The sequence below is a fragment of the Staurois parvus genome, unplaced genomic scaffold (genome assembly GCF_062004578.1).
Source record: "Staurois parvus isolate SC_StPar_1 unplaced genomic scaffold, SC_StPar_1.0 ptg000145l, whole genome shotgun sequence".
Taxonomy (NCBI): Eukaryota; Metazoa; Chordata; class Amphibia; order Anura; family Ranidae; genus Staurois; species Staurois parvus.
The window spans coordinates 22,120,319-22,148,187 of record NW_028317941.1 but is presented as its reverse complement, the minus strand read 5'-3'; the positions used below and the strand labels follow the sequence as shown (position 1 = coordinate 22,148,187).

At 40.4% G+C, this 27,869-nt stretch overlaps 1 protein-coding gene across 1 annotated transcript in view; it reads right to left on the bottom strand.

The window, feature by feature from the left end:
- Positions 1 to 353: 353 nt before the first annotated feature.
- Positions 354 to 27,869, bottom strand: part of ATP6AP2 (ATPase H+ transporting accessory protein 2) — a 44,829-nt gene continuing 17,313 nt past the window's right edge. Inside the window, exons 2-9 of the mRNA XM_089673922.1 lie at positions 24,769 to 24,896; positions 23,521 to 23,649; positions 17,650 to 17,745; positions 14,787 to 14,924; positions 10,107 to 10,160; positions 8,526 to 8,675; positions 7,294 to 7,413; positions 354 to 4,604 (exon numbers count right to left, since the gene is read on the bottom strand). Coding sequence (XP_089530048.1) covers positions 4,410 to 4,604; positions 7,294 to 7,413; positions 8,526 to 8,675; positions 10,107 to 10,160; positions 14,787 to 14,924; positions 17,650 to 17,745; positions 23,521 to 23,649; positions 24,769 to 24,896 — 1,010 coding nt within the window. The 3' untranslated portion in view covers positions 354 to 4,409. The remainder of the gene's footprint in view (positions 4,605 to 7,293; positions 7,414 to 8,525; positions 8,676 to 10,106; positions 10,161 to 14,786; positions 14,925 to 17,649; positions 17,746 to 23,520; positions 23,650 to 24,768; positions 24,897 to 27,869) is intronic.

The window sequence follows — 27,869 nt, the reverse complement described above, 5'->3', positions numbered from 1 at the left end:
GTGTTTTCCTGCCCCCTTCTAAGATTCCCCTCCCACATACATTTGTTTGGAATGAGCAGTGCATGTTAGTTGTGGTCATGTGTATTGCTCTATGCACCCTGTAAATCTTGGAGCCAGTGGTTACACACAGTGGGGACCATGAAGAACAGCCATAACCACCGACTGACAGGAAGTCAGATCACAGCAGGGGGAAAAATTTGGACAAGGCTGAGAGCAATAGAAGATATGTTTTGAGTAAGAACATATACTTGTGTAGATTTTATCTCTAGTTTAGATTGGCTTTGAAAATTTCCTTGCAAAATTGTGGAACGATGCTGGGAGTTGTGGAATTGTAAAAAGAACAAAAAGGCAGAGAACATCCTGGGTTTTTTAATTGTTTTAAATCATACAGTTGTTCAACCCTTACAGGAATAGTGGTTCAAGTAAAGCACACAATCATCAAACAAACACAGCACATTTAATATTATAACAAGAATTCAAATCTTTACAGGGAACTTAAAAGGAAACCTCCACAGTCCACTAGACCGCAAACTCATTTACAAATGTACCCAGGGGTGGTGAGAAAGGCTTTGTTTCACGTACTAGAATTGGGGCCTTACCATTATTACACTGAACTGAATTTTCAAACCAGAAAGACACCAAATAACATTTAAAAGATGACTTATCTTTTACACTTTTAAAAGATGTTCAAGGTTGGTAGAGCACAAAACCAGCTGCAGAGCAGTCACTTGATGAATAACATGTTAGTAAATTCAGCTGCAGGTTCAGGAGTTCAATAAATCAAAGATTACAGAACCCTCACACCAGTTGCTGCCCTATTCACAAAACTTGCTGAAAAAAAAGAAAAACAGGAAATAACATGCTTTATCATAAAGACAGCAACTGATGTGCAGGCTCTGACATCTGCTTAAATATTACATCACATAGCCATTTGAGGGCATGGCAGATGACTGATGACTCTGCGTATGTGCTATTTTCTAAAGTTACATGATGGGTCCCTAACACTAAACCTGCCATCAGAAGGAAACACCAAGATTAAGGTTACAGTACAAACTAATAGGTGCATGATCATACTTCGTGTCCCCCTTGCTAGTGCCCACACAGATGGTTGAACTTCTTGTGGTTAGAGAAAGACATGCCCCACAATGAAGTGAATGTATTTGTGCCTAAAAGACTCACTGCCATGCTCAGTGCCTAATTGAATGACTTGGGGGAAATCTCATGGACTCCCTGTTACAAAGAAAGCAGGATCAGGCATCTTATGGTGTATAACAGAACATTCGGTGTTATTTTGCACCCTAAAAAGTTTCTGATACATTAACGTACAGTAAAAAAGGTTAAAATTTGAGGCACCAACTTTAGGGCTTGTGTAGATGGAAAAATGCAGTGTACTTTTAGGCACATGGAATCAGCTTGTGATGTTTCTGGAATCCTTCATAGATGCCTATGAAACTTGTTAACTACATTTAACTTTGTAAGATGCCTCAAACTGCCTTTGCTTTCCTAGTGACTGGGGGGGAAAAAAAATAAAAAAAATAAATAAAAGAACAGACTGACCCAATTTAAAGCCCTTGAACAAAGGCCGTTTTGGTGTCTTGGCCATCTGTGTCTAGATATTTTTCCAGCCCTGGTAAACTTTTATACACATTCCTATATTTTATTGCACACATATTAATGTAAGTTAAAAAAAAAAATAGAAGGTTAAAATAGAACTAAACCCACCTATCATTTACAGCCAATGAAGCTGTCATCTAAGCCACGGTTTGATAACATGGGCAGCATCATGGCAGTTACATATCAGTTATGACACCTGCCATTTGATGGTTTGACAGCTCAGTCGAGAGTTAGGCCCCTTTCACACAGGCGGTCTTTCCACCAGTGGATCCGCCTGCTTGGCAGGGGATCTGTCTGCTGATCCCCGCTGAGCAGGTGGATGATAGTTCCATGTCTGCTCCACTTATACAGAGGAGACACGGACACAGCCCACTCTCCTCTATGGGTTGTTGGATGTAAATGGACTGCCTGTTTGTTTACATCTGTTATCCGATCAATGGATGGGGAACTGATCCCCATCTGTCTGTTTTTAGCGGATAGGGTCGGATGCAGGGGGGTGTAAACTGACATGTCTGTTTACACCACTGCTCCATAGAGGGCAATGGATGGTCCGATTGGGTCTACCTGAAAGACGGCAAGGTGGACCCGATCTGTTCACCCATGTGAAAGAGGCCTTAACATAAGCACGCTAGTAACTTTAACAGTTATCATTCAAGGCATGTCTTGAGGTTACCAAATTGGGAAACCGTTCAAATCAATGGGTTTAGTTATGCTTTAAACAGCATAACAAGGGATAGGAACACAATTTGATATTTCCATAAATATCAGCCTAGAATTGAGGAACACAGACATGAATATTCTCTATAGGGTAAGGGTTCCCTATGGTAATTATAAAGTAGTGAGTGTTCTAGCGGTTGTTTTTTTTTCTACAGCCACAACATTCAAAAGATGGACGGTATTACTCAAGATATACTTACCTGTACTAAAGTTTGCATGTTTAGATCCAAGCACTGTTGAAAATACAGCCCCAAATTACTTAACGTGTGTACAGTTAGAAATAACGCAAAGGGCCTTTAACTATTTACATCAATTAAAATAAACCATTTACAAAATCAGTAGAGGAATTTGAGATGAATACTTGCAATGGAAAAGAATACAACTTAAAAAGGGGCACAGAATAGAGCCACAATCTGCAAACATGTTTAACGTGCCACAAAACATTTGCAGACTGTTTTTTGTTGGACTGATTGCACCAAGAGGCTTCAAAAATTCCCAAGCTCCTTATTTTGATACCATAAGGAAATTTATCAAGTAAATGGCATGGCAAAGGGCAAATATCTAGCAGGAACCAGGTTAAAAAAAAAAAGAAAAAAAAGGAGTGTACACAAGCAGAATATTTATATTTTTTGTGCATACAAAAAAGGTAGGCGAGACCACGGCCTCTTTTTTGACATATGCAGCACAATAAGAATAAATCTAACATTATACCCCCCTCCCTCTTCACGTTTTACATTACCAACCTTGTCCCCAATTAGGCATACTTCGCCTTAATCAATGTTCACTCTGAAACCTTTTAAAATATACAGTGGGTGACAGAAACCCCAATGGGGACAGAGGTAGCAATTAAACAACATTGTTAGATTTGGGAAAGTTAACGAAATTTGTTGTGTTTTTATAGCAGCCTGTGTCCCCTCCAGGGAGATTTCCCTTCACTTCCTGTCCAGATGAAGTTACCAGGCATACCAGTAGAGAGCAGGCATTGTTTAGGCCTTGGAATACCTATTAGTTACAGGTTAATGACCAACAAGTTACAGATTTCAAAAGTAAAACTATTGCTGCCCTTTGTAATTGACAGCGACACAGAAAACAGGAAAGCTTGCAAAGGATTTCCTATTCTGAAACAAAATAGAATGACCTCAGTAGTACATATTATATTTTTTGTATACTTTTTTCTTTTTTACATACTCAGAAAATCAAAAATGAGGAAACAATGGAATTGTTTTTAAATAATGTAAAGTAAACCATGCCATTTCTCTTGCTATCCCTTCTAACAGTATGTGCACAGAAGCCCTATTTGCTCCCAATCTCTAACATTCCAGCAATAAGTGGATAACAACTGTGAAGACGCAGACTAAACAAAAAAAAAAAAATAATCACACTTTTGAAGACAAACTCAGTCCTCAGTTAGATAGGAAAGTAGATCATATTTACTTGTTTTAAACTATTTTTTTTTTTTTACAATTCTTCAGTTACTTCTTTGTTTACAAGCCTAGGCAAAATTATTTCATACATCTCAGGAGTATTCAGGAGGGGTTTTCTCAGCTAAACACACCCTCCAAGCATGCCTGCCTCAGCTAAGGGTAAAGGGATTCTAGGAAATAAAGGCTACATAAGTCATCTAGCCTTACTCAAGATGGTCACAGCCAGACACTTCTGAGCATGCTAGGTGGTGATTTCTTAGCAAAATAAAAACATGGAGACACGGATGGAGAAGTTTACTTTCAATATTAAAAAAAATAATTAATAGCACTTTTGGTTTGTGATGTTTAGTTGCAGTGTAGTTCCGCTTTAATACAATGACACCTTCCTTACTCAGATTGTCTAGAATGATTATTGAAGCTGGCCAACAGAAAAAAAAAGTGGCTTCAGTCAATAGTGAAAGGAGGGATGGAGAAAGTGAAAGTTAGCATGGTGGATTACAAAGTTTCACAGCAACTATCTAGGGAGACCTGTAACATGAGAGAGGGGCGATAAAAAGCTTACACAGTCTCTATGAACAGGTGCTGTTAGAGAGGGACAGGAATAAGTAAGGATAGCCAGAGAAGCGGCATGGTTTGCTTTCAGAAATCCAAACTCTAGTCCATCCTAATCTTCTGATTGGTCATTCTGTAGATGATGCTGTCATAACCAGGGTCCATGTTCCATAGGTTGTACGAGACTGCAATGACTGCTAGAGCCAGGCCAATCATAATCCACAAGATGATGTTGAAGACAACAGCGTAGTTAAAGTTATATTCATAGGCCAGGTTGTATGGACTTCCAGGGTTACTCTAAAACAGATAAAAAAAGACTTCAGTTAAGATATTGTAGCAGACAGATTTTCCACATAGTGAAATCAGATGCCTTTTATAGATAACTAGAAGGAATGAAAAGAGGAGCTGCTGGTACTCTGGTGCAATGTGCTGTAACACTAGTCTAGACAGTACAAGTAACATCAAAAGTATGAGTGGGCATTTTTATGCTTTGGGAACAGATTTTATAACCCCCTCAAAGGAAAAAAAATGAAGATGTGCCTTATGGTTTGTCAGTACTTTTGCATTGACGATTATGCACAGACCTAAAAAGTCATGTGATCCTATCTTATTGTTCTAAGCAGCTGCCCCTTTTGCTTCCCCTAGATAGGACCCTGGATCACTCCATCCAGTGCTCCTGAACTTTAAATAAAGCAGACATAGTACACTGGAACATACACTGCTCAAAAAAATTAAAGGGACACTCTGAAAACACATCATGCTGGATATCTATACTGATATGGACTGGGTAATGTGTTAGAAACGTAAGGATGCCCCATCGTTTGATGGAAATGAAAATTATCAACCCACAGAAGACTGGATTCAAAGACACCCCAAAAATCTAAGTGAAAAAATGATTCAGCAGGCTAGTCCATTTTGCTGAAATTTCATTGCAGCAACTCAAAAATGGTACTCAGTAGTTTGTATGGCCCCCACGTGCTTGTATGCATGCCTGACAACGTCAGGGCATGCTCCTAATGAGATGAAGGATGGTGTCCTGGGGTATTTCCTCCCAGATCTGGACCAGGGCATCACTGAGCTCCTGGACAGTCTGAGGTGCAACCTGTCAGCAGCGGATGGATGGAAACATGATATCTCAGAGGTGTTTTATTGGATTTAGGTCAGGCAAGCGTGGGGGCCATTCAATGGTATCAGTTCCCTCATCCTCCAGGAACTGCCTGCATATTCTCACCACATGAGGCCGAGCATAGTCGCGAACCAGGATGAACCCAGGACCCACTGCATCAGCATAGGGTCTGACACTTTGTCCAAGGATTTCATCCCGATACCTATGGCAGTCAGGGTGCCATTCTCTAGCCTGTAGAGGTCTGTGTGTCCCTCCATGGATATGCCTCCCCAGACCATAACTGACCCACCACCAAAACAGTCATGCTGAATGATGTTACAGGCAACATAATGTTTGCCACAGCTTCTCCAGACCCTTTCACATCTGCTCAGGGTGAACCTGCTCTCATCTGTGAAAAGCACAGGGCGCCAGTGGCGGACCTGCCAATTATGGTGTTCAATGGCAAATGCCAATCGAGCTCTATGGTGCTGGGCAGTGAGCACAGGGCCAGCTAGAGGACATCGGGGCCCTCGGGCCACTCTCATGAAGTCTGTTTCTGATTGTTAATGTCAGAGACATTCACACCAGTGGGCTGATGGAGGTCATTTTGTAGGGCTCTGGCAGTGCTCATCCTGTTCCTCCTTGCACAAAGGAGCAGATACCGGTCCTGCTGATGGGTTAAGGGCCTTCTACGGCCCTGTAAAGCTCTCCTAGAATCTCCTCTATGCTCTTAAGACTGTGCTGGGAGACACAGCAAACCTTCTGGCAATGGCACGTATTGATGTGCCATCCTTGAGGAGTTGGACTGCCTGTGCAACCTCTGTAGGGTGCAGGTATCGCCTCATTCTACCAGTATAACTGACCCTAGCCAAATGCAAAAAACTAGTAAAAAAAACTGTCAGCAAAGATGATGAGTAGGGGAAAAAAAATGTCAGTGGCCTCCACCCGTAAAACCATTCCTGTTTTGGTGGTCGTCTCATTGTTACCCATCTAGTGTACCTGTTAATCTCATCAACACCAAAGCAGCTGAAGCTGAAACTGATTAACAACCCCCTCTGACCAGATCAATATCCCAGGAAATTAACTGACTGGATGCTATAATCCGATTAAAAAAAAAAAAAGTGTTGCTTTAAATTTTTCTGAGCAGTGTATAATACAGGGATGTTCAAGTCCTATCAGTGGTAACTTGTGAAAGCTTTCAAAAAGAGTCGCCTATGGATAGTAATATAGTAAAGTTATGCATTGTGATTTTTTTTGCCTTAAAATTCTAAAGTTTAGTGCTGTCAGGAAAAATGGTTTATTGAACCATATTATAAAATGTCCTCCCCCACTTTATTTTAAAGAAGTCAAAAGGTCTTACTCATTCTAATTTAAAACAAAAAATATTGCTTTCTCTATAAAGTCTATAAAAAGTCCAATTACATGGAATACCATATTATCAAAACTGTATTACACATACATATCACTCGACTATCCCTTTGGATAAATTTCATTTTAACTGCCTAATCTACCTGGTCAACAACTGCGGCAATAAAAATTTCAGAACTAAAAGATAAAAAAAATGTGCTAGGATTTACAGACTGGCAAACTTGCATAGCTAAAGGAGAAATGTCAAGGTACCTCCATTGTGAAGCACTACTAAGTAGGAAGCACAACAACATGTATATGTACTTCGCAAATATGGCTGCCTCATTTACAGACAGGCTTATAAACTACAGATAGACACAAAAATTGTTTTCAAATATTAACACTGCTCGCGTAACACATTTATGTAAAACGTTTACTAAGGTACATGCAGAAAAAAAAAAAAAAAAAAAAAAGGGAAAAAAAAAGAAGACAATTTTAGCTGCAGTCAAAAAGACTTGTTCAAGGTGCACTTACAATAGCCTGCGATTCCAGAATGGATCGGCTTTTCCTTACAAGGGGGGTTTCAAATGTTTCCACAGCAACAACTTCCACAATTGCATTTCCCCCATAAATACTGTACATATCATCTGCAAACTGGAAAAGATGAGATTAGTATACAGACTACAACCTGCACATGATAGTAAGATCATAGGTATAGTTACATAGCTAGGTTGGGACACAAACAAACAAACACAAACCTAGTTAAACCTATCGATTAAAAAAAAAAAAAAAAAAAAAAAAGAGAATCTTCATATACAAAACCCTATACCCAATTGATCCAGAGGAAAAAAAAAAAAAAAAAAAAAAAAAACCTATAAAAAAGTATGGTACAATTTGCTTCAGCAGGAAAAAAAAAAATGTAGTTTCAATGGGCTGCCATATGCACAGCCCACAAACAAAAAACGAAACAAAAAACAAACCCCAATAAAAAACAAAAAAAACACACATTGCCTCTATGTTAGGTGTAAGTAGCACCTTCATTTTTTTCCTCTTGTATTAACTGCATTTCCACTATCAAACAATAGGATTTCACCATTTGATCAAAAGTATAACCAGACAGGTTATGGTGAGGATAAATGAAACCAAAAAGCCTTCCAATGAACCAGTATGAAACAAAACAGAGCCTTCGAAAAACAGAATTATAGGTTCAGCCCCCATCTGCACTATAAACCAGCAGTTCTGAAAGTACAGTTGGCCAAAAATCAAAACAATGATTTACATGGCTCTAAAACAAGGAATAAACTCCTTATTTCTGGGATTCGCATTGCACCGTGAGGAAGAAAGCTTTACTGTGTTAAATATTTATTAACAAATCATATTGCATTATGCAAACATCTCCATCCCGCTGTCAGTCAGCACTGTTTTCAGTTACCACTAGAAGATACTGTTACTGCACATCCATTGGTTTGAAGGGTCAATTCACAACCTGTCATATTGTTATTCTTGATACAAAGGCTTGTTAAAATGTACTTCTACCATTAAGAATTGAAGACTGAGTAATCTTGGCTTTGACCAAATTTCTTTGATGTAAAAATGAAATGTTCAAGGTTTGTTTTAAATTTTTGCCACGGGTGTAAGTTCTTCTTTGTAAAAGGGGTAGATTTAACAATTTTAAATTTGCCCAATAGTGAGACAGCCCTGTGGCACTGCCGCAACCCACATTCAAGAAAGCAACCTAAAAGATGAAAATTTGTACATTTAATTACCTTCTGAAGTGCTTCTGACAGAAGTCTACTTGCATCCTTGAATTTTACAGAGTCTTCACCATAACGCTTCTTCATCTCTTCTAAACCAGTGAGTTCCAAACAATAAATGTCTGGAGAATTATCTTTGGCCAGATGCTTATGCCGAGAAAGCTGTATTAAAGAGATGTGCATACTGAATTTAAAAAGAAGAGTCTTTTAAACAGAAAAACAGAATTTCAAAAATACATTTTAGACATTTTTTAAAGGAATAGTTCATCTCTCACAACATGTTACACCCATCCATATTCCCCTCTTTGATAGCTAGCGGGAAGGAGGGGGGAATCTCTTCTCCCCTCGCTAGTTGTCAAAATTAAAAAAAAAAAAAAAAAAAAAAGTGAAGGAAGGTGCCTCACTCAATTTATGGTGGTGTTCTGTGTATGAGAAACAACAAGTCCTGACAGCCTTGTTGGCGGTTGGCTTGTAGTTCTTGATGAACTACCACAGCGCTGTGGTTCATTGTTGAGTTGTCCTGTTTTTTAGGTAAAACTTCCTTCACTTCTGAGTGGTCAACAAGACAGGAAAACGAGAGTAATTTTTTTTGCTAGGAGCTCCACTTTAGTACTGCCTCAAAGGCAAAATAAACTATCATGTTGCTTAATACTACTATGCCAACACAAACCTAAAAAGCAGAGATCAACCATTTTTTCCCCCCCATCAATGGTCCACTTTGCTTGCCGACATCTTCTGCTGGGTGTTGGTCTTCAGCCATCTTCATTGACCAGCGCAGGATGACATCATTCCTGCGCACGCAAGGGAGTCAGCCATTTGGCACACAGGGACCATTGCGGCAATGTAAGCTGAGCTGCAAATGTGTAGCTCTGTTTACATGCTGGAGAATGCTGCAAGCAGGCAGGAAGGTGTAGTTTATTGCAGAACCTCTTCGGGCATGTCTACAATAAAGAGTCTGCCTGCACACAGTTTGTGACAACAGAAAGCTTTGAGAATAAAAACAAATAAATTGGCAGGTAACTAAGTAGTAGCATGGTTGATAGTTCAAACTGAAAAGAGCTATTTAGATGTAAATCTTAGTAACCTATGGTGTATGGAAAAGAAGTGAGTTTTAATTATAAGATGGCCCTGAAAGTCAGATTTGCCATTCAAAAGTTGTGAACCTCAACGTAAACAGCACTACATATGTAAAATGCAAAAAAACTGTCTTTTCACTACAAAAATACAATTAGCTGTAAAAAATCTAAATCTTAAATGGTTAACTCCCTTGACTTGTAGCATGGTGATCCTGGATGATTCAACTTAACAGTGACACTATCTGCTTCACGCTTGTATGAATTAATTTGATAATTCCAGTTTCATCGCACACAACTGACAGTCCAGCTGGTTCCCATCTATACACACCAATGAATGAGTGCTTGGAATACAGATATGAAATTGTTGGTTTCTGTGGGTGCTGGGACTCAACTATATATTCTGTAAATCATGGCAAATATTCTCAACAGTATACAGTTAAAATAAAAAAATAAAAAAAATGATTACTCCAAATTCTGAAGTTGAACTACAATAGTCTCCAGTTGATTGCTTACTTACCAGAGTTGTAATGTCCTGCAGAGCTTGCAGTTCAGAAAGAAAGAGCCTGTCTGTCTGTAAAAAAAAAGAAAAAAAAAAGAAAAAAAAAAAAAAGAAGATTATTATATATTTCAAGTTTTACAGTCTTAAAACCGAACTGGTGTATATCATCCTAAATGGAAATAGCACTGGGTAGAGACCACCGTTAGGTTTTCTGACATCAATGTCCCATTGGGGAGATTTTCCTTTATTTCTTGTCCTGTTGACACAACAAAAGTGAGGGGAATTCATAGACAGCCGTCACTGGAACAGATTGCCAATTGGAAGATTTCCCCTCTATTTCTGGTATAAACGAATGTTTGGATTCTCCCTGTCAGTTCTGGGAGTAATGCCTCTCCCTAGCAGGGCACAGGCAGCAATAAAAGGCTGACAGGGTTCTAATCCTTCCCTATTCTATTCAAAACCAACAAAAAAAAAATTGGCTTTCAGATACAATTTAATACATACTATATAATACAGCAATGATGTATCACAAATCTTAATATTAGGTTAGCAGGGCATTAGTGAAAGAATCAAGGAGAACCTGTTAATAGAACAGGACATTCTCTACAAATCTGGACACAGCAGCCAGGTGGGATCTTTGTAGAGTCCCTGTCATGGTCACCAGGACACAAAGACGAGAAGTTCAAATATTTGCCCCATTATAGCTTAAAGAATCCTTCCATAAAAAGTATCTTGACAGATTTTATAGAGTGAAATTTACACTCCCCCAGCACTAGTACTGATCAATGATTTTGCAAGAAGTTTTCAATTACCATGAAAGCATCAAAAGACCCACATAAGATATACAGTTGTGACCAAAATTATTCAACCCCCACTGAAATTGAGTGTTTTGGCCAGTTTGACATTGCTTTTGATCATTCAGTCATCTTGCTTACATTTACATTAAAGAGGCACTTGTAGGTCAGACAAATATAACATAACAGTTATAATGAAATAACCACAAATGTCTTTTCTGTGCTCACAGCATTATCAGTTTTATTCAACCCCCAAGTGACATTCAATCTTAGTACTTAGTACAGCATCCTTTTACAGTTATAACAGCTTTTAAACGTGAAGCATAGCTTGACACAAGTGTCTTGCAGCGATCTACGGGTATCTTCGCCCATTCTTCATGGGCAAAGGCCTCCAGTTCAGTCACATTCTTAGGCTTGCGCACTGCAACTGCTTTCTTTAAGTCCCACCAGAGGTTCTCAATCGGATTTAAGTCTGGTGACTGCGATGGCCACTCCAAAATGTTCCAGCCTTTCCTCTGCAACCATGCTCTAGTGGACTTGGAGGTATGCTTGGGATCATTGTCCTGTTGAAAGGTCCAACGTCTCCCAAGCCTCAGGTGTGTGACGGACTGCATCACGTTTCCATCCAATATCTCCTGGTACTGAAGAGAATTCATGGTACCTTGCACACGCTGAAGCTTCCCTGTACCTGCAGAAGCAAAACAGCCCCAAAGCATGATTGACCCTCCACCATGCTTCACAGTAGGCAAGGTGTTCTTTTCATCATAGGCCTTGTTCTTCCTCCTCCAAACATAGCGTTGATCCATGGGCCCAAACAGTTCTAATTTTGTTTCATCAGTCCACAGAACACTATCCCACAACTTTTGTGGTTTGTCCACATGGCTTTTGGCATACTGCAGTCGACTCTTCTTATTCTTTGGAGACAGCAAGGGGGTACGCCTGGGAGTTCTGGCACGGAGGCCTTCATTACGCAGTGTGCGTCTTATTGTCTGGGCTGAAACTTCTGTACCCACATCTGACAAATCTTTTCTCAGTTCCTCAGCAGTCACACGGGGACTTCTCTCCACTCTACGCTTCAGGTAGCGCACAGCAGTCGAAGTCAGCATCTTCTTTCTGCCACGACCAGGTAGCGTTTCAACAGTGCCCTTTGCCTTGAATTTGCGAATGATGCTTCCTAAGGTGTCTCTTGGTATGTTTAACATCTTTGCAATCTTCTTATAGCCATTGCCCTTCCTGTGAAGAGAAATCACCTCTTCTCTTGTCTTCCTGGACCATTCTCTTGCCTTCACCATGTTTGTAACCACACCAGTAAATGTCTAGAAGGAGCTGAGAATCACAGTCATTTTAAAGCTGCCTAATTGGTGCTTATTATGCTTGATTGCTGCTCGGTGACATCCACAGGTGTTTTCAATACCTGATGGAAAGCACCTGTATGAACCTCTGTTCTTCAGAGTGGTAGTCTTTAAGGGGTTGAATAATTGTGGCAATGAAGAAACCACATAAGAACCATTTACTACTGTATTACATAAACAATTGATGTCATTTTAGTTGCATTTGGGTAGTTACAACGTCCTTGTAGGATTTGATTCTGAATACAATTCCAAATGTACACTATAGTCCCTAAACCCCTTTACAGCATTGGGGGTTGAATAATTTTGGTCACAACTGTATGGAAGGTCATTAACACTTTTGGAGTCACAAACCCTACAAAAAAAGTTGCTATCATGCTAATCTGTGCCCTAGTCAACCTGACTTAAATGTTAAATAAAATGTTTATGCAAACAACCAAACCCTTCCTCCAAGCATTGCATATAGTGTCAAAAGGAGAATGAAATCTCTCCAAAAGTAAAATATATTTGTTCTCTTTGAACATTATTATTCCAGTATGCTACATAAAAGTTGCACTAATGTGATATTTTAATCAGCTGAGTTGAGTACATATTTTATTTATAAAAATTTAATATTTATATAGCGCTGACAATTTACACAGTGCTCTTTCATATTGTACATTCAGATTTGACCCTGCCCTCAAGGAGCTTAAAATCTAAGAAAGACAGACACAGAATAATCTACCAGCATGTCTTTAGGGTGTAGGAGGAAACCACAGTACCTGGAGGTAACCTACACAAGGACAGCGAGAACATGCTGTGTTTCGGACAGAGGACAGGAGTGCTAAAACACTATGCCACTGAGTATTCTTCTGAATTAAAAAAATAAATAAAAATAATAATAAAAATTATATATATATTATATGTATCCAAATTGGATAACAAAACGAAAGCATTATCTGCCCCCCCCTCTAAAAAGCTAATTGATACAGTAAATGTTCACAGGTTCAGGTCAGGTTTACGCGAGGTTCAAGACAGGATTAGCTCAGGAACATTTCTTGTTCACACATATGCGGTTTAGAAACAGTTCCCATAGAAGTCAATAGCTTGTATTCCGCACCTGAACTGGACTGCACTGCTCAGAAATCGGACATGACTTTTTAAAACCGCACTGAATCCCCACCGCCAGTGCACCAGACATATGTGAACAGGCACCATAGGAAGCAAAGTTTTTCACATGTCATGAGGATTGGATACATTTCAAATCGCATCCAAACCTAAACATATATTCAATTAATGCCATGGAGGCAAGAGTAATGTTCTGTGAAAGTGGAGATCTGCAAAAACTATGGGAACAGAATTGAATAAAAATTGTAAATGTTACCTAAAAATAACTATTTAACCACCTTCCGCCCACCATATAGTACAATGACAGGCGCAAGGTGGTTCTCTCGTTCTGATAGGACGTCATATGACATCCTTCCATTCTCAGCGCGCAGAGGGGCAATTGCTGGTGCGCTGTGTCCCTCGGACACAGCGGATCACGGAAAGAGCCGAAGAGGTCGGCTCGGTCATGTGATCAGCTGTGTCCAATCACAGCGGATCACATGTAAACACGGAATTGCCGGTTATCGGCATTTCTCTCCTCTCGAGCTGTCACGCTGACAGCTCGAGAGGAGAGGAGAGCCGGTAGTCGGCTTTCCGCGGAGGGGACATGTACACTGATCATCAGGGCACTGATGATCAGTGTGCCCTGATGATCAGTGTGGAACCAAAAGTGCCAGCAGTCAGTGTCCATCAGTGCCACGTGCCAGTGCCCATCAGTGCCGCATACCAGTGCACATCAATGCCACATATCAGTGCCCATCTGAGCTGCCTTTCAATGTCACCCATCAATGTCTGTCAGTGCCGCCAGTCAGTGCCCATCAGTGATGCCTGTCAATGTCCATCAGTGCAACCTACCAGTGCCTCCTCATCAGTGCCACCTACCAGTGTCCATCAGTGCAGCCTATCAGTGCCCATCACTGCAGCCTCATTAGCACACATCAGTGAAGGAGAAAAATCACTTATTTACAAAACTGTATAACAAAAACTAAGAAAAAACGTTTTGTTTTTTTTTCAAAATTTTCAGTGGTTTTTTGGTTTGTTTAAGAAAAAATAAAAAATCCCAGAGGTGATTAAATACCACCAAAAGAAAGCTCTGTCTCAAAAAAATGATAAAAATTTCATATGGGTACAGTGTTGCATGACCGCACAATTGTCATTCAAAGTGTAACAGCGCTGAAAGCTGGAAATTGGCCTGGGCAGGAAGGAGGTATGTAGGTTAGTGGTTAAAGTCCATTACTACTTGCCAGAGTTTACCTTTTTGGCAAATTGCCTATATACATTAGTACCCAACAACCTCTCTGAAAATGTATTATTGTTTGTTCTAGAGGGCCAATCTTCCATTCCTGATAGTGAATTGATGCATTCTTACAAATACAGTATCAGCTCACAAAATAGCTGCCATTGCCATGGGAAATAACAGCTGATGATAGCTTCACTTTAAATTACATTTCAGAACATAATGAACTTACCTCGTCATTCCTATATAAAGAGCTAGCAGGCAAAGATGAGAGGATAGAGTTATCTTGTTCCAAACGGCTTCTCAGCTGTCTCAGAGTAACTGGAAGATCTTCAAACACTGTATTGGCCTTCCCTACCATGTAAACTCTCTGGAAATACAATAGATCATACGTATTATTAACTATAAGTAGCTTCCAACTTCTAATTTTTTTTTATTTTTAAAAGTAAAACGGCTCACTTTTTTTGTGTATTGAACAGCCTAACTAAACTTTCCAAAATTAATTCATAAAATATATTCCAGGTGAATCAAAATAAACCGTGCAAAATCTTACTGTTTGTGGTCTATAAAAATGAGCCAGTCCCCTGTCAGCATGATGCAGGGTGGGAATCATACCCTGTGTGTAGGCAATGGTCACTTTGCAGAAGTCAGACATATAACCTTTTGAGTCAGAGCTAGAGCTCTGTAATCGGTGTGGAGCATGGTCTTTGCTGATTGCAGAGCTATGGGTCCGACTCAGCAAAAAGTGTCTCAGACCTCTACAATGTGACTCTGAGGAAGAGGCAAGTCCTCGAAATGCGTCAGCCTATTGGATGTCTACACTCCCTATTGCGGACTGTCACTTAGCGCAGTGTTGACCCAGCTGTTCTCTTATGGACGTGCCTTTGACTTTACTGTCGTTTGTGAGTACACCACCTACTTTATTTCTTATTAAACATTTTTTATGGTAATGCACTTCTGGTTGGTTCTTTCCTCATAATTCTACATCTGCCTGCAGGGGAAAGCCTTTACTACTCAGGTTGTGGCTGCTTTCATAAGAACAAAAAAAACAACAACAACTTTAAAGCGAACCTTTCCCTGAACCATCACAAAGACAGTAAAGCCACAAGGCAAACCGTCATGAAAGACATAAAAGACACATTTACTCTCCATTACGGGCTTGTCTTTGAGAATTATCTTACTTTCTAGAGATCTAACTGACCCCCCCCCCTTGGCCATGTGACACTTGACACATCTAAGTAGAGAAAAAAAAAAATCTCTTTGCCAGAAATCTTACAGTGTATACACAAGATTTCCCTGGAAGGATCAGGTTGGGCCTGATCTTGCTTGGAGCGGTACGTGAAAGATTTAATAAGACACTGGGTGAGGTAGCTTTCCCTGGATGCAACTCTGATGCCCTAGCTCCATCACCAGTAAAGATCAGGAAGTGCAATGTGGTTAAAGGATAAGTAACTGCCAAATGCCTTTTTCTAATCATAGAAACAAAAAAATTTTTTTTTCGACATGCATTCCTGCATGCAACAATGACTTTGTTTTGGGGAGGGGATCCACTTTAGGACATGATGCACCTAGAAAGTATGTAATCAGATTTAATCTGAAAGTTCAATTGCGCTATAACGCTTTTAAATTGTTATGCTTTTATCAAATTCACTTAACCCTCAGAATCTGGGTCCCAAAAATATATATCTGTTTAGAGGCTTATGCAGGCCATAGATGGGTCGAAAATCGGCCGATTTTTCGGCCGAAAATAAAATCGGCCGATTTTCGGATCGTTAGTGGGCTATTTGTTCGGCCGTTTTTCGGTATTTTGGTCGTTTTTTTTAATCGGGAAAGTTGGAAAAAAAAAAAAAAAATCGGCCGATCTTCGCGGCAATAATGGGCTAATCGGACGATTTTTTACCGATAAAAAAATCTGCGCATGAGCAGTGACCTGGGGGGGGGGGGGGGGGGGGGGGGAGAGGAGGAGGGAGGAGGAGGAGGAAGTAGATGAGGATGAAGAAAAAGAAGAAGAAGAGGATGATGATGAAGAAGTAGAAGATGAAGAAGAGGATGAAGAGGATGACGACGAAGAGGATGACGACGAAGAAGAAGAAGAGGATGGTGATGATGAAGTAGAAGATGAAGAAGAGGATGATGATGACGACGACTATGAAGAAGAGGATGATGATGATGAAGTAGAAGGGGATGATGATGAAGAAGTAGAAGATGAAGAAGAGGATGACGACGAAGAAGAAGAAGAAGAGGATGACGATGACAAAGTAGAAGAAGATGAAGAAGAGGATGATGATGACGAAGATGATGATGATGATGAAGAAAAAGAAGAAGAAGAAGGAGGATGATGATGAAGAAGAAGAGGATGATGATGAAGAAAAAGAAGAGGATGATGATGATGAAGAAGTAGAAGAAGAGGATGATGATGAAGAAGAAGAAGAGGATGAGGATGAAGAAGGAGAAGAAGAAGGATGAAAAATAGGAATTCCAGTCCGGCAAAAAGTGTCCCTGCAGAGAGCTCCGCTATTTCTTTGACAGTTCCTTGACATTTACAGCGGTTGCAACATTGTATCTATTTGTTTCCGAATAAAAACATCTGTATCCTAAATGGATACAAATAGATACATTGTTGCAACCTCTGTAAATGTCAAGGAACTGTCAAAGAAATAGCAGAGCTCTCTGCAGGGACACTTTTTGCCGGCTGTAGACGGGATGAAAATCGGCCGATTTTTTTTACCATTGGTGGTAACGTCGGCCACTTGAACGACCGATTGTTCGTTTTTTTAAAAGAAAAATCGGCCGATTTTCGACCCATCTATGGCCTGCATTAGATTGCTCAATTATCTCAGCTGCCAGTACCTACCATTTGTACACTCATCAATTTCAAGGCATTCTGCCAGCAGATCTGGGCAACAGGGGAGTATAGGAAGGTAAGCAGAGACAGCATATGCTATGCACTAAAGTACAAAGTTCATATTAATACTCTGACTAATGTTAGCTTACAGCAACAAAATGTACACAATTGCTTTTTATTCCATATATTGTCCCATTCTTCAGTCTACGACTGGGTCAGGTGCTGATAAGAATTAATGGGCAATGCTTACCTCCTCTATGGGAGCCAACTGTAAAACGACTGGCATTTCCTCAGAGAACAGAGCATGGATAGAGTTCACAACACCATCAATAGTGTAGGGAACAGCCTTTGAAGGAAGAAATACAAAAAGGAAAAACACAATTGTTACCAGATTAGCTCCATAAAATCAATAGTCATGTGTTATGATCATTGGGAATAGTGATGTTAATCACTTTAAAGACTAACTCCAGCCAAAAGTTTTCAGCATTGGATAAAGTGGGTAAGAATTAAAATTTTTTTTTTTCAGGTTTTCACTTGGGTTGAGAAGAAAATCGAAACACATCCTGTGATGCTCATGCAAGAAATGGGGCGCTGTGGTGACCCCCCAGCACAGTAATAAAATTCAAGTGCAAATAACTAAATATAGTGAATAGTGCTGCATTACCACAGTGTGTGTATGACTAATATCATGTCATATATTTAAGCTTTAAAAGGTGTATTGTAACACTGAGAGATAGAATAGCAACAAAAAATTCTAAAGAAATGCATGTCTAACAAATTATGCACTGATTTGCATGTTCATGAGGGAAATAAGTATTTGATCCCCTATCATTCAGCAGGATTTCTGGCTACAAGAGGTCTTTCATACAAGTAACAAGCTGAGATTAGAAGCAGTGTCTTAAAAGGAGTGCTGCTAATCTCATTTTGTTACCTGTATAAAAGACACCTGTCCACAGGAGCAATCAAAAAATTAGATTACAAACTCTCCACCATGGTAAAGACCAAAGAGCTGTCCAAGGATGTCAGGGACAAGATTGTAGACCTACACAAGACTGGACTGGGCTACCAAACTATCACCAAGCAACTTGGTGAGAAGGTGACAACAGTTGGTGCAATCATTCGCAAATGGAAGAAACTCAAAACAACTGTTTCCCTAGGTCTGGTGCACCATGCAAGATCTCACCTCGTGGAGTGTCAATGATCATGAGAACACTGAGGAATCATCCCAGAACTACATGTGAGGATCTTGTCAATGATCTCCAGGCAGCTGGGACCACAGTCACCAAGAAAACAATTGGTAACACACTACACCGACAAGGATTGAAATCCTGCAGTCCCGCAAGGTCCCTCTGCTCAAGAAAGCACATGTCCAGGCCCATCTGAAGTTTGCCACTGAACATCTGAATGATGTAGAGGAGGACTGGTTGAAAGTGTTGTGGTCACATGAGACCAAAATTGAGCTCTTTAGTATCAACGCAACTCACCGTGTTTGGTGGAGGAGGAGGAGGAATGCTGCCTATGACCCCAAGAACACCATCCCAACTGTCTAACATGGTGGTGGAAACATTCTGCTTTGAGGGTGTTTTCTGCTAAGGGGACAGGACAACTGCACTGCATCAAAAGGGACTATGGACGGGGCAATGTACTGTCAAATCTTGGGTGAGAACCTTCTTCCCTTAGCCAGGGCATTGAAAATGGCTCGTGGATGGGTGTTCCAGCATGACAATAACCCAAAACACACGGCCAAGGCAACAAAGGAGTGGCTCAAGAAGAAGCACATTAAGGTCCTGGAGTGGCCTAGCCAGTCTCTAGACCTTAATCCAATTGAAAATCTGTAGAGGGAGCTGAAAGTTTGGAGTTGCCAAACGTCAGCCACCAAATCTTAATAACATGGAGAGGATCTGCCAAGAGGAGTGGGTCAAAATCCCTCCTGAGATGTGTGCAAACCTGGTGGCCAACTACAGGAAACAAATGACCTCTGTGATTGCCAACAAGGGCTTTGCCACCAAGTACTAAGTCATGTTTTGTGAAGGGGATCAAATACTTATTTCCCTCATGAGCATGCAAATCAATGCATAATTTGTTAGACATGCATTTCTTTTGAATTGTTGCTCTTCTGTCTCTGTGTTACAATACACCTACCATTAAATTTTTAGACTGATCATTTCTTTGTGAGTGGGCAAACATTCAAAATCAGCAGGGGATCAAATACTTATTTCCTTTACTGTATGAGTGCTGCCTTTCAGTGCCCATCAGTGCCGCCTCATTAGGACTTATCAGTGAAGGAGAAAAATCACTTATTTACAAAAATTTTATAACAGAAACTAAGAAAAACGTTTTTTTTTTTTTTTTTTTAATTTTCAGTTGTTTTTGGTTTGTTAAGCAAAAAATAAAAAACCCAGAGGTGATTAAATACCACCAAAAGAAAGCTCTCCCTGTCTCAAAAAAATTATTAAAATTTCATATGGGAACAGTGTTGCATGACCGCGCAATTGTCAAAGTGCGACAGCGTTGAAAGTTGAAAATTGGCCTGGGCAGGAAGGGGGTAGAAGTGCCCTGTAGGCAAGTAGATAATTAAGTCCTTATCACATGTGCAGAATTTATACTGTCACACCTTATGTTAAATATTTGTGCCAAACATTGATTCTTATAAAGTGCGTCCACATAACTCGTATGACTTTCACTGATAATGCCCAAAACCAGTGAAGCTTCAATACCGTGTGACAAAAAACTGCCACTTGTGCCACCAGAGTGATCACAATGCTCTCTCGCCTCACCTATATGACTCACATCAAATGCAAGATCATGCCTTTGCACTTTCTTGCCGGAATAGGGCTTCTCCAAAGGGCTGTATCTCCATAGTATATGCTCTCCTCACTGATCCGCTTTGTAAACTTCCTTATATGGAGCACTGGGAAAGTGATTTAGCTATCAACTACTATTTTTCGGATTGACAAGAAATTGCTTTTGCACGGTCGAAAATTTCTATCAATACTACCCCAATTGCAGCAAATTATAAAAACGTTGTTGCGTTAGTACTTGGTTCCCACTCGGATTGTGAGGATGCATCAGTCTGCTTCTGCGATGCGTTTTCGGCCCTGGCAGGGTGGGATCTATGTACCACGTCTGGTGGCAGTGTCCACTCATAACTACATTTTGGATTTGCATGTTTAATTTGGTACACTCAGTGACGGGAGTAAATATTCACAGATCCCCAGAGATAGCGTTCTTTCATAAATTTCCTGATAGTGTCCCTAAGAAATTGTGTAAGCTGATCTCTTACATGTTTCTGGCAGCGAGAATCACCATAGCTAGACATCTGGAAACAATCGGCTATTCCACTTGATTGTTTTAAAAATAAAGTAAACTGGATTATGGTCAATGACAAGCTCACATATATCCTGCAGAATACTTCAAAGAAATTTTATAGCGTATGGAACCTGTGGATTCAATATACATCTGTGCCTTAATGTCTCCTATCCTGACCCTCTCTTCTAATTTTTTCTTTGCTTTCTCTTTTCTTTTCCTCTGTTCTGTATTGTTTTATTTTATATATTGATGAGGCGAAATTCACCTGCTTTCGTCTTAGTGGTACTAAACATTTTTTTTTTTCTTTAAACGGTTAGTTGTTCATGGTACAACTTGTTGTTTCTAGTGCCTTATGTTTATATGTTTGATGGTACACTATTTGCCTGTACTACCTGTTGTAAAAACGATTTAATAAAAACCATATGCAAGATCATATATTAAAGAAACAAACAACAAACCCCCGCCCCCCAAAAAACCCACATGTTATGCATCCACCAGTGTCTCCTATGAGCTTGGGTACCTGCTTGCGCACTTGTGTTGTATGCACTAGGACCCTGTACACTGAGATACCCACTTGCGCACTTATACTGTCATCCAAAGAAACTGGGTGTGGGTCTCTTTACGGCTGTTCAGCACTCATGTGGCCATGCGGTGTCACTCCAGGTAGAAACAGCCTCCAATAGTGTAGTATTTAAAATATAGATTATTTATTGTTAAAACAGCACTCACATTAAGAAATTGCTTGCATATCATAAAAACCACACAGCAAAAACCATCACTTCTGGTTTGCGTCACCTAAGCTCCACCCCATGCGTTACGCCATGAGTCACATGACTTCATCAGGTTATGGCAGAAACATATATATTAAAAACATATGACACAGTATTAGTCACACAGTCACTGTGGTAGAGCAGCACTATTTACTATTTTTTGTTATAAACCGTTCTGTGGGAACAAATTAGGTGTTAGCAGCTACCATGCAATTGTTGATTATAGTTGGTTTTGGTAGCGCAGGAGTTAATTTTCAGTCCCCCTGTCAGAACACAATAGGTCAGCAGGGAGATCACTGTACTAACATTGCATAGTTAGTACAGAGACCCCCTCGCCAGCTCCTCTGGTTTTTTTTTTCAGCAGAGAGTGTGCCAGGCTTTAAAATACTTTTATATTGCGACTTACCCAAATACTCAATTGTTTTAACGCCCAAATCTAGTTTCCATTAAAGAATATGCTAAGGAAAATCTGTATCTATCTATCTATCTATCTATCTATCTATCTATCTATCTATCTATCCATCTATCCCACATTTTATCCCTTTAATCAAGCTGCAAGTACAAGAGTACAAATACTTTCTGCAATAAACTGAACAGATATTGCAAAAACACACACACACAAAAAAAAAAAAAAAAAGTGTCAAGTAAGACACTCCCGGCATTTCTCACATTGATATTAGTATTACATTTATTGCTACAGTATGACTTTTGCTTGGGGAACTCAGGGGGATGGGGGACTCTGGTTGCACCCAACCCTAACTGCAGATATTGACTTCCTATGAGTTCTCAAATCATTACCGTAAATTATTACCCAGGTACCTCCTATGTATGCACAGTATTTTCAAATGTCTGCTATTCTGCTTTCACTTGTGAAGCACCTTATCCACTGCCTGCTCTACAGCACCAAAACAATCAAGGGTATATAACGTACAGTACAGTGTATAAAGCAGCCTCTCTCAGCATTTTTACCCCAGGAGGACTGGAGGGGCCCCTTGTTAAGTTATAAATAAATAACTCCCAGTACATTTGTTTGTCCTGGGAAAGGGGTGCCTTCTTACGCTGGTTCTCAGCAGGAGAAGGGCCTCTTTCTTTGATGGTCAGAAGGAGTGGTGCATCCTTACATTGGTGGTCAGTGAGAAGAATGCCCCCCTTACAGATTCCCAAAAAGATCATGGGTGCCAGTGGTTACTTATTTGAGAGTTAAGAGCAGAGGTGATCATTCTGAAGGTTCGAACCCCTGATAACCACTGAAGGAACCCTAGGGTTCCATGGAAGCCTGGATCAGTAAAGCTAGAACACCAGAGTACGCACTGTACAGCACAGCGTAGAGAGTGCAGTGTTACATATGCAGCATGAAGTGGCCCACATTTGCATGGCAATTAATATTATCAGCAGTGTGAAGTAGCAAAGGTATAGTCAAGCACACCCAAACTGCAGAAGATCTATGGTTGCATTAGAAAAAAGTCAGTGCAAACCACACCAGTGTCCCTGATCACTGCCCCAGTGTAGGGACAATAAACAATGTAGACAGCCCTGTCACCTGTTCCAGTGAGCGCAAAAACACCACCATACCAATTTGCTGATATCACTGCCATACCAGCGCCCGGATCGCCGCCACGCCCCGCACCAGCGCCCGGATCGCCGCCACGCCCCGCACCAGCGCCCGGATCGCCGCCACGCCCCGCACCAGCGCCCGGATCGCCGCCACGCCCCGCACCAGCTTTGTAACAAAAACTTGGAAAAAATTTATTTTTCAAAATTTTGGGTCTTTTTTCATGTATATAGAAAAAAAGAAAAAAAACCCAGTGGTGATAAAATACCACCAAAACAAAGCTCTATCTGTCTAAAAAAAAAAAAAAAATGATACAAATTTCATATGGGTATAGTGTTGCATGACAACAGTCATAACTGTCAAAGCGTGATGGCGCTGAAAGGTGAAAACTGGCCTGGACTGGAAGGGGATGAAAGTGTCTGGACTTGAAGTGGTTAAAACAGGCCACATCAGTAACAGAGCTGAACCAATGTCACCACAAAAGACTCACATTCTCCACTGGGTATGAAATCTCATTGTCGCCTACAGGTAATTTTTCCACACCAGTCACTGAAACTAGAACTGTTGCCCGTGGACGCTGGAAAATGTCGCCAACTCCTAGCCCCGGCCAAGATAGATTCTGCAAGAGAAATTCATATAATAATCAGTAATGAAGTGTAGCTGACAGATTTGTTGTCATCTTCAAATTATTATTTCCAGTTTTTACAAAGATTATTAACTTCATAGTGCAGAGAAAGGAGTAAATTAATACTTTCAGAACAGTAACAGACTAACAAAGAATATTCTACTAAAAAATAAAGAGAATATCTATCTCAATATACCATGTATTCCATTTGCTGTAAGGCACATGTGTCAAACAAAAGGCCTGAGGGCAGAGTCTGGCCTGCCAGGCTATTTCATTTAGCCCTTGCACCTCTCCTGCAGCTGTGGCACCCTTCTTTTCTCCAGCACCACCTTGTCTCAGCAGCTATTAGCAAATAGAAGGACAGAATCCCCCCCCCCCCCCCCTACAGATCCTGCACTTCTCCGTGCAGCCTCTGAGAGGCTCTCCTCTTGCCACTTTCCCCCCCAGTTTTAGCAGTTAGCAGCTAAGAGGAAGATTGAACTCTTCCTACAAAGCCTGTGCATCTCTGTGCAGGTGCATTATTCAAATTTAAAAGTTAGAAAAAAGTGTGCTTTTTTTGTGCAATTGGCAGCCCATAAAAAGCAAAAAAGTATCTTGAAGAAAAGCCTTACACGTCCTAATAAAAAAAAAGTTAAAAAATAAATAAATTTAAAAAAATGTCTGCATGCAAATTAGTTATTCTTTGGTTAACGGTCATATGTGAATGCTGCTAAATTTGACCAGGATGTCTAGGTAGCAATGACCCAATGTCAAACCAACTATGCAGTTTAGCCATAGGGGGCATGCAGTACGGCATTAACTGTGTCCATCGGTATCTAGCACATTAAAGAGCTGTGCACTGCAATACACCACTGAACGATCACTTAACTGTATATATTATTCAACATAATTTACATGGTGGAGGGTTGGTCAACAGTTCCCATCATCATGTCGGTAGGTCAACATCATCATCTGCTACTTATTTAAAAGGAGAACGCCTCTGACAACACATCTACTGGGAACATGTGGCAAAGCACCAATGGGACATCAGAGTTGTAAATGTTAATTGTGTTATTTCCACAGCTGTCAGTTCAATCTTTATATCAACCAGCTGGTAAGGGCTTTCATGCTTACCTCCTCCACAGAAAAGCCCATTGACAAGGACACCACATCAGGAATGCGCTCTCCAGGAATAGGCCAATTTCCAGCTCTGAAGATTTGATTTTGCGGGCTTTTTAACACGCTAAAATCAGCAGTGGCAGCTAGAGAAAATAAATAAATAAAAATAAATACATATACACACACACACACACACTCTCTTGCAGTTTGTATTCTATAGCTTACTGTATATAGGCACCAAAAACATTTTCAAGTCCTTAAGTTTAGTTAAAACAACACATCATCTTTTGTAATAGGAAAAAAAAAAAAAAAAAAAAATCTTGGTCGGGGTGTGAGTCAGTGAATCACAAGACTGACAAATATCATAAATGTTTTGGCAGGTAATCAAGGTCTGCTATACATCACCTGTGTGATATTATAAAACACAAATCTTGATTATTTTTTTTTTACATATAAGTTCAGATATACTATTTAATGAAAGAATTACTTCTTTTGGACTCATCTACATACACTGCAATAGAACAGGAAGAACTGTCAATAAGGGCCTATTCAATTCACAAGTGATGGACAGTGTTGCTCAACACAGCCAAAAGGGGTATGAAAAAAACCCAAAAATCTATAAAATAAATAAATAGCTTTCGATGGTGCCAGCTAACGCCAACATTTTGCAGTGCTTTGCACTGACCGAAAGTCCAAGCAGTTGCATTTTTATCACAGCATGTTATGATAAGCGTTAAGGGCCCTTTCACACTGGCGGTCTCTATCAAGCGGATCCGCCTGCTGAAATCTGTCTGCTGATCCCCGCTGTGGAGGTGGATGACAGTTCCCTATCAGCTCTGCACAAGTCCACTGTTCTCTATGGGATGGTCAGTTGTACATGGACTGCTTGTCCCTTTACATCCGACTGTCATTAAAATCTGATCTGCTAAGCGAATGAGCAACGGATTCCCATCAGTCTGTTTTTAGTCCATTTACATCTGCCTCCCCACAGGTGGTTCTGCCTGAACAATGCACAGGCGGACCCCATCAGTCCGACCAGCTGAAAGGGCCCTAAGGAATCTCTCCAATCAATATTGCTAGATTGGCCCCTGCTGTGATCCATACAGATGTGGAAAGGGGAGAGGCTCAATTCTCAAAGCTTTATCACAGGGATAAGCATCTTTATTTTCAGCCAATATTAATTCATCCCAGCACTGAGACATGAGCTCTGCTTGGCACAGAAGATACCTAGTATGTTTTTACTTCTGCTAGAAATCTTTTCTTTTACCCAAAGTTCAGCTTGAAAAGGAGGCTAAACTGAAAGAATAAAGCTGTACCTGCAAAGAAGAAAAGTAAAACGCTTAGCATTCCCACTGCCCATGCCACCAAACACTGCCCTATTAAAGAGCAACTGTCCTTGGAAGTCTCTTCAGAAAGCAACACTTCAGGGAGTGTGTCCCCCTTCAAAGCGGTTCCTCCTATCGGCCCCTGTGTTATATGTCCTGTAGTAACATGAAGGTTGGGGATGAACACAAGCTCAAGCAGGGAACCAGAAGATCCACACACCTGGAAGTATTGACTTTTGAAAACATGTCAGGAGATCATTTTTTTCCAAGGAGAGGTGTTCTGCAATGTGGGGAGCAAGAGAGATAAGCATTTCTTTCCCTTTTGTAGGGACAGCTTTTATTCTGCATTTCATATAGGAGAAGTCTAAACTTCACTAAAACCTTATACAAGCCTTTCCACATTAATGTCACTGGAATAGAAATATTTAATATTTTAATTCTGAAGCTTTTATTAAAATAATACCCGATGATCATGCCATGCAGGTCCCTTCTCAGGCAATTCCTTATACAGTCAGGTCCATAAATATTGGGACATCAAGTGTTTCAATGTTAGAATTGTGTCGAAGTATTTGCCATGAAGGTTAGCTTGTTGTTGGGCGATGGATTATTGGTACTTCTATAGCGCCATCAATTTTACTCAGCGCTTTACATTTATATTGTACATTCACATCAGTCCCTACTCTCAAGGGGCGTACAATCTACGGGTATGGTATATACATAGTTTGTCTGTGCTGGAACCATGTAACTATGTAACTGGAGGCTACAAGAAAAGGAACTGGGAAATCTCTGTCCTCAGTCCCTTTTCTCTGTGGCAAAAGTGAGACACCAGGGGTCTGTATAGACCCCAGAAATTTCACCAAAGCCTCACAACAAGGCACCTAAAAAATATTGTAAAGAGAGAAAAAAAACAAACAAACAACAAACAAACAACCTGCTGACACCGTCCACTGCCCTACTGATACCATCCTCCCTGAGGGGCAGGAGGGTGTGCCGAGTCTTTGCCCTGGGTGAAAGAATGTCTAGCTATGACACTGAATACAGATATACAGTATTTGCCATGAAGGTTAGCTTGTTGTTGAGCGACAGATTATTATTATTATTATTGGTACTTCTATAGTGCCATCAAATTTTACGCAGCGCTTTACATTTATATTGTGCATTCACATCAGTCCCTACTCTCAAGGGGCGTACAATCTACAAATTCCTAACTCACATTCATACATACACATACTAGGGACAATTTAGACAGGAGACAATTAACTTACCAGCATGTTTTTGGAGTGTGGGAGGAAACCGGAGTACCCGGAGAAAACCCACGCAGGCACAGGGAGAACATGCAAACTCCAGGCAGGTGGTACTGTGGTTGGGATACGAACCAACGACCCTAGTACTGCCAGGCGGAAGTGCTAACCATTTAGCCACTTAATTGCCTGTTTTTAGTGCCCCCAGCTATATGAGTGTATGAGACCATACGGTTTCAGAAACAAAAGTTGGACCTCAAATGGACAATAAGACCAAAAGACTTCCTCAGCCCAGCTCACAGTAAAATAATGGTCTCCTCCTTTACAGAGGCTGTCCCTCCTTGTAAAGCAGAGGTGTGGAAGGATGTAAATGGCTAAGCATCACAGGAATCTACTGACAAAAATACATACCCATCTAAGAAAACGTCACAGTTCTTATCTTATACAAAAAGCGGACACGATATTTAGATCGATATATTGCACAGTTTAGTTATAAGCATGTGTGAAGTGAAGGGTCAACCAGTTATCTTTCTTGACTTTGGCACTGATG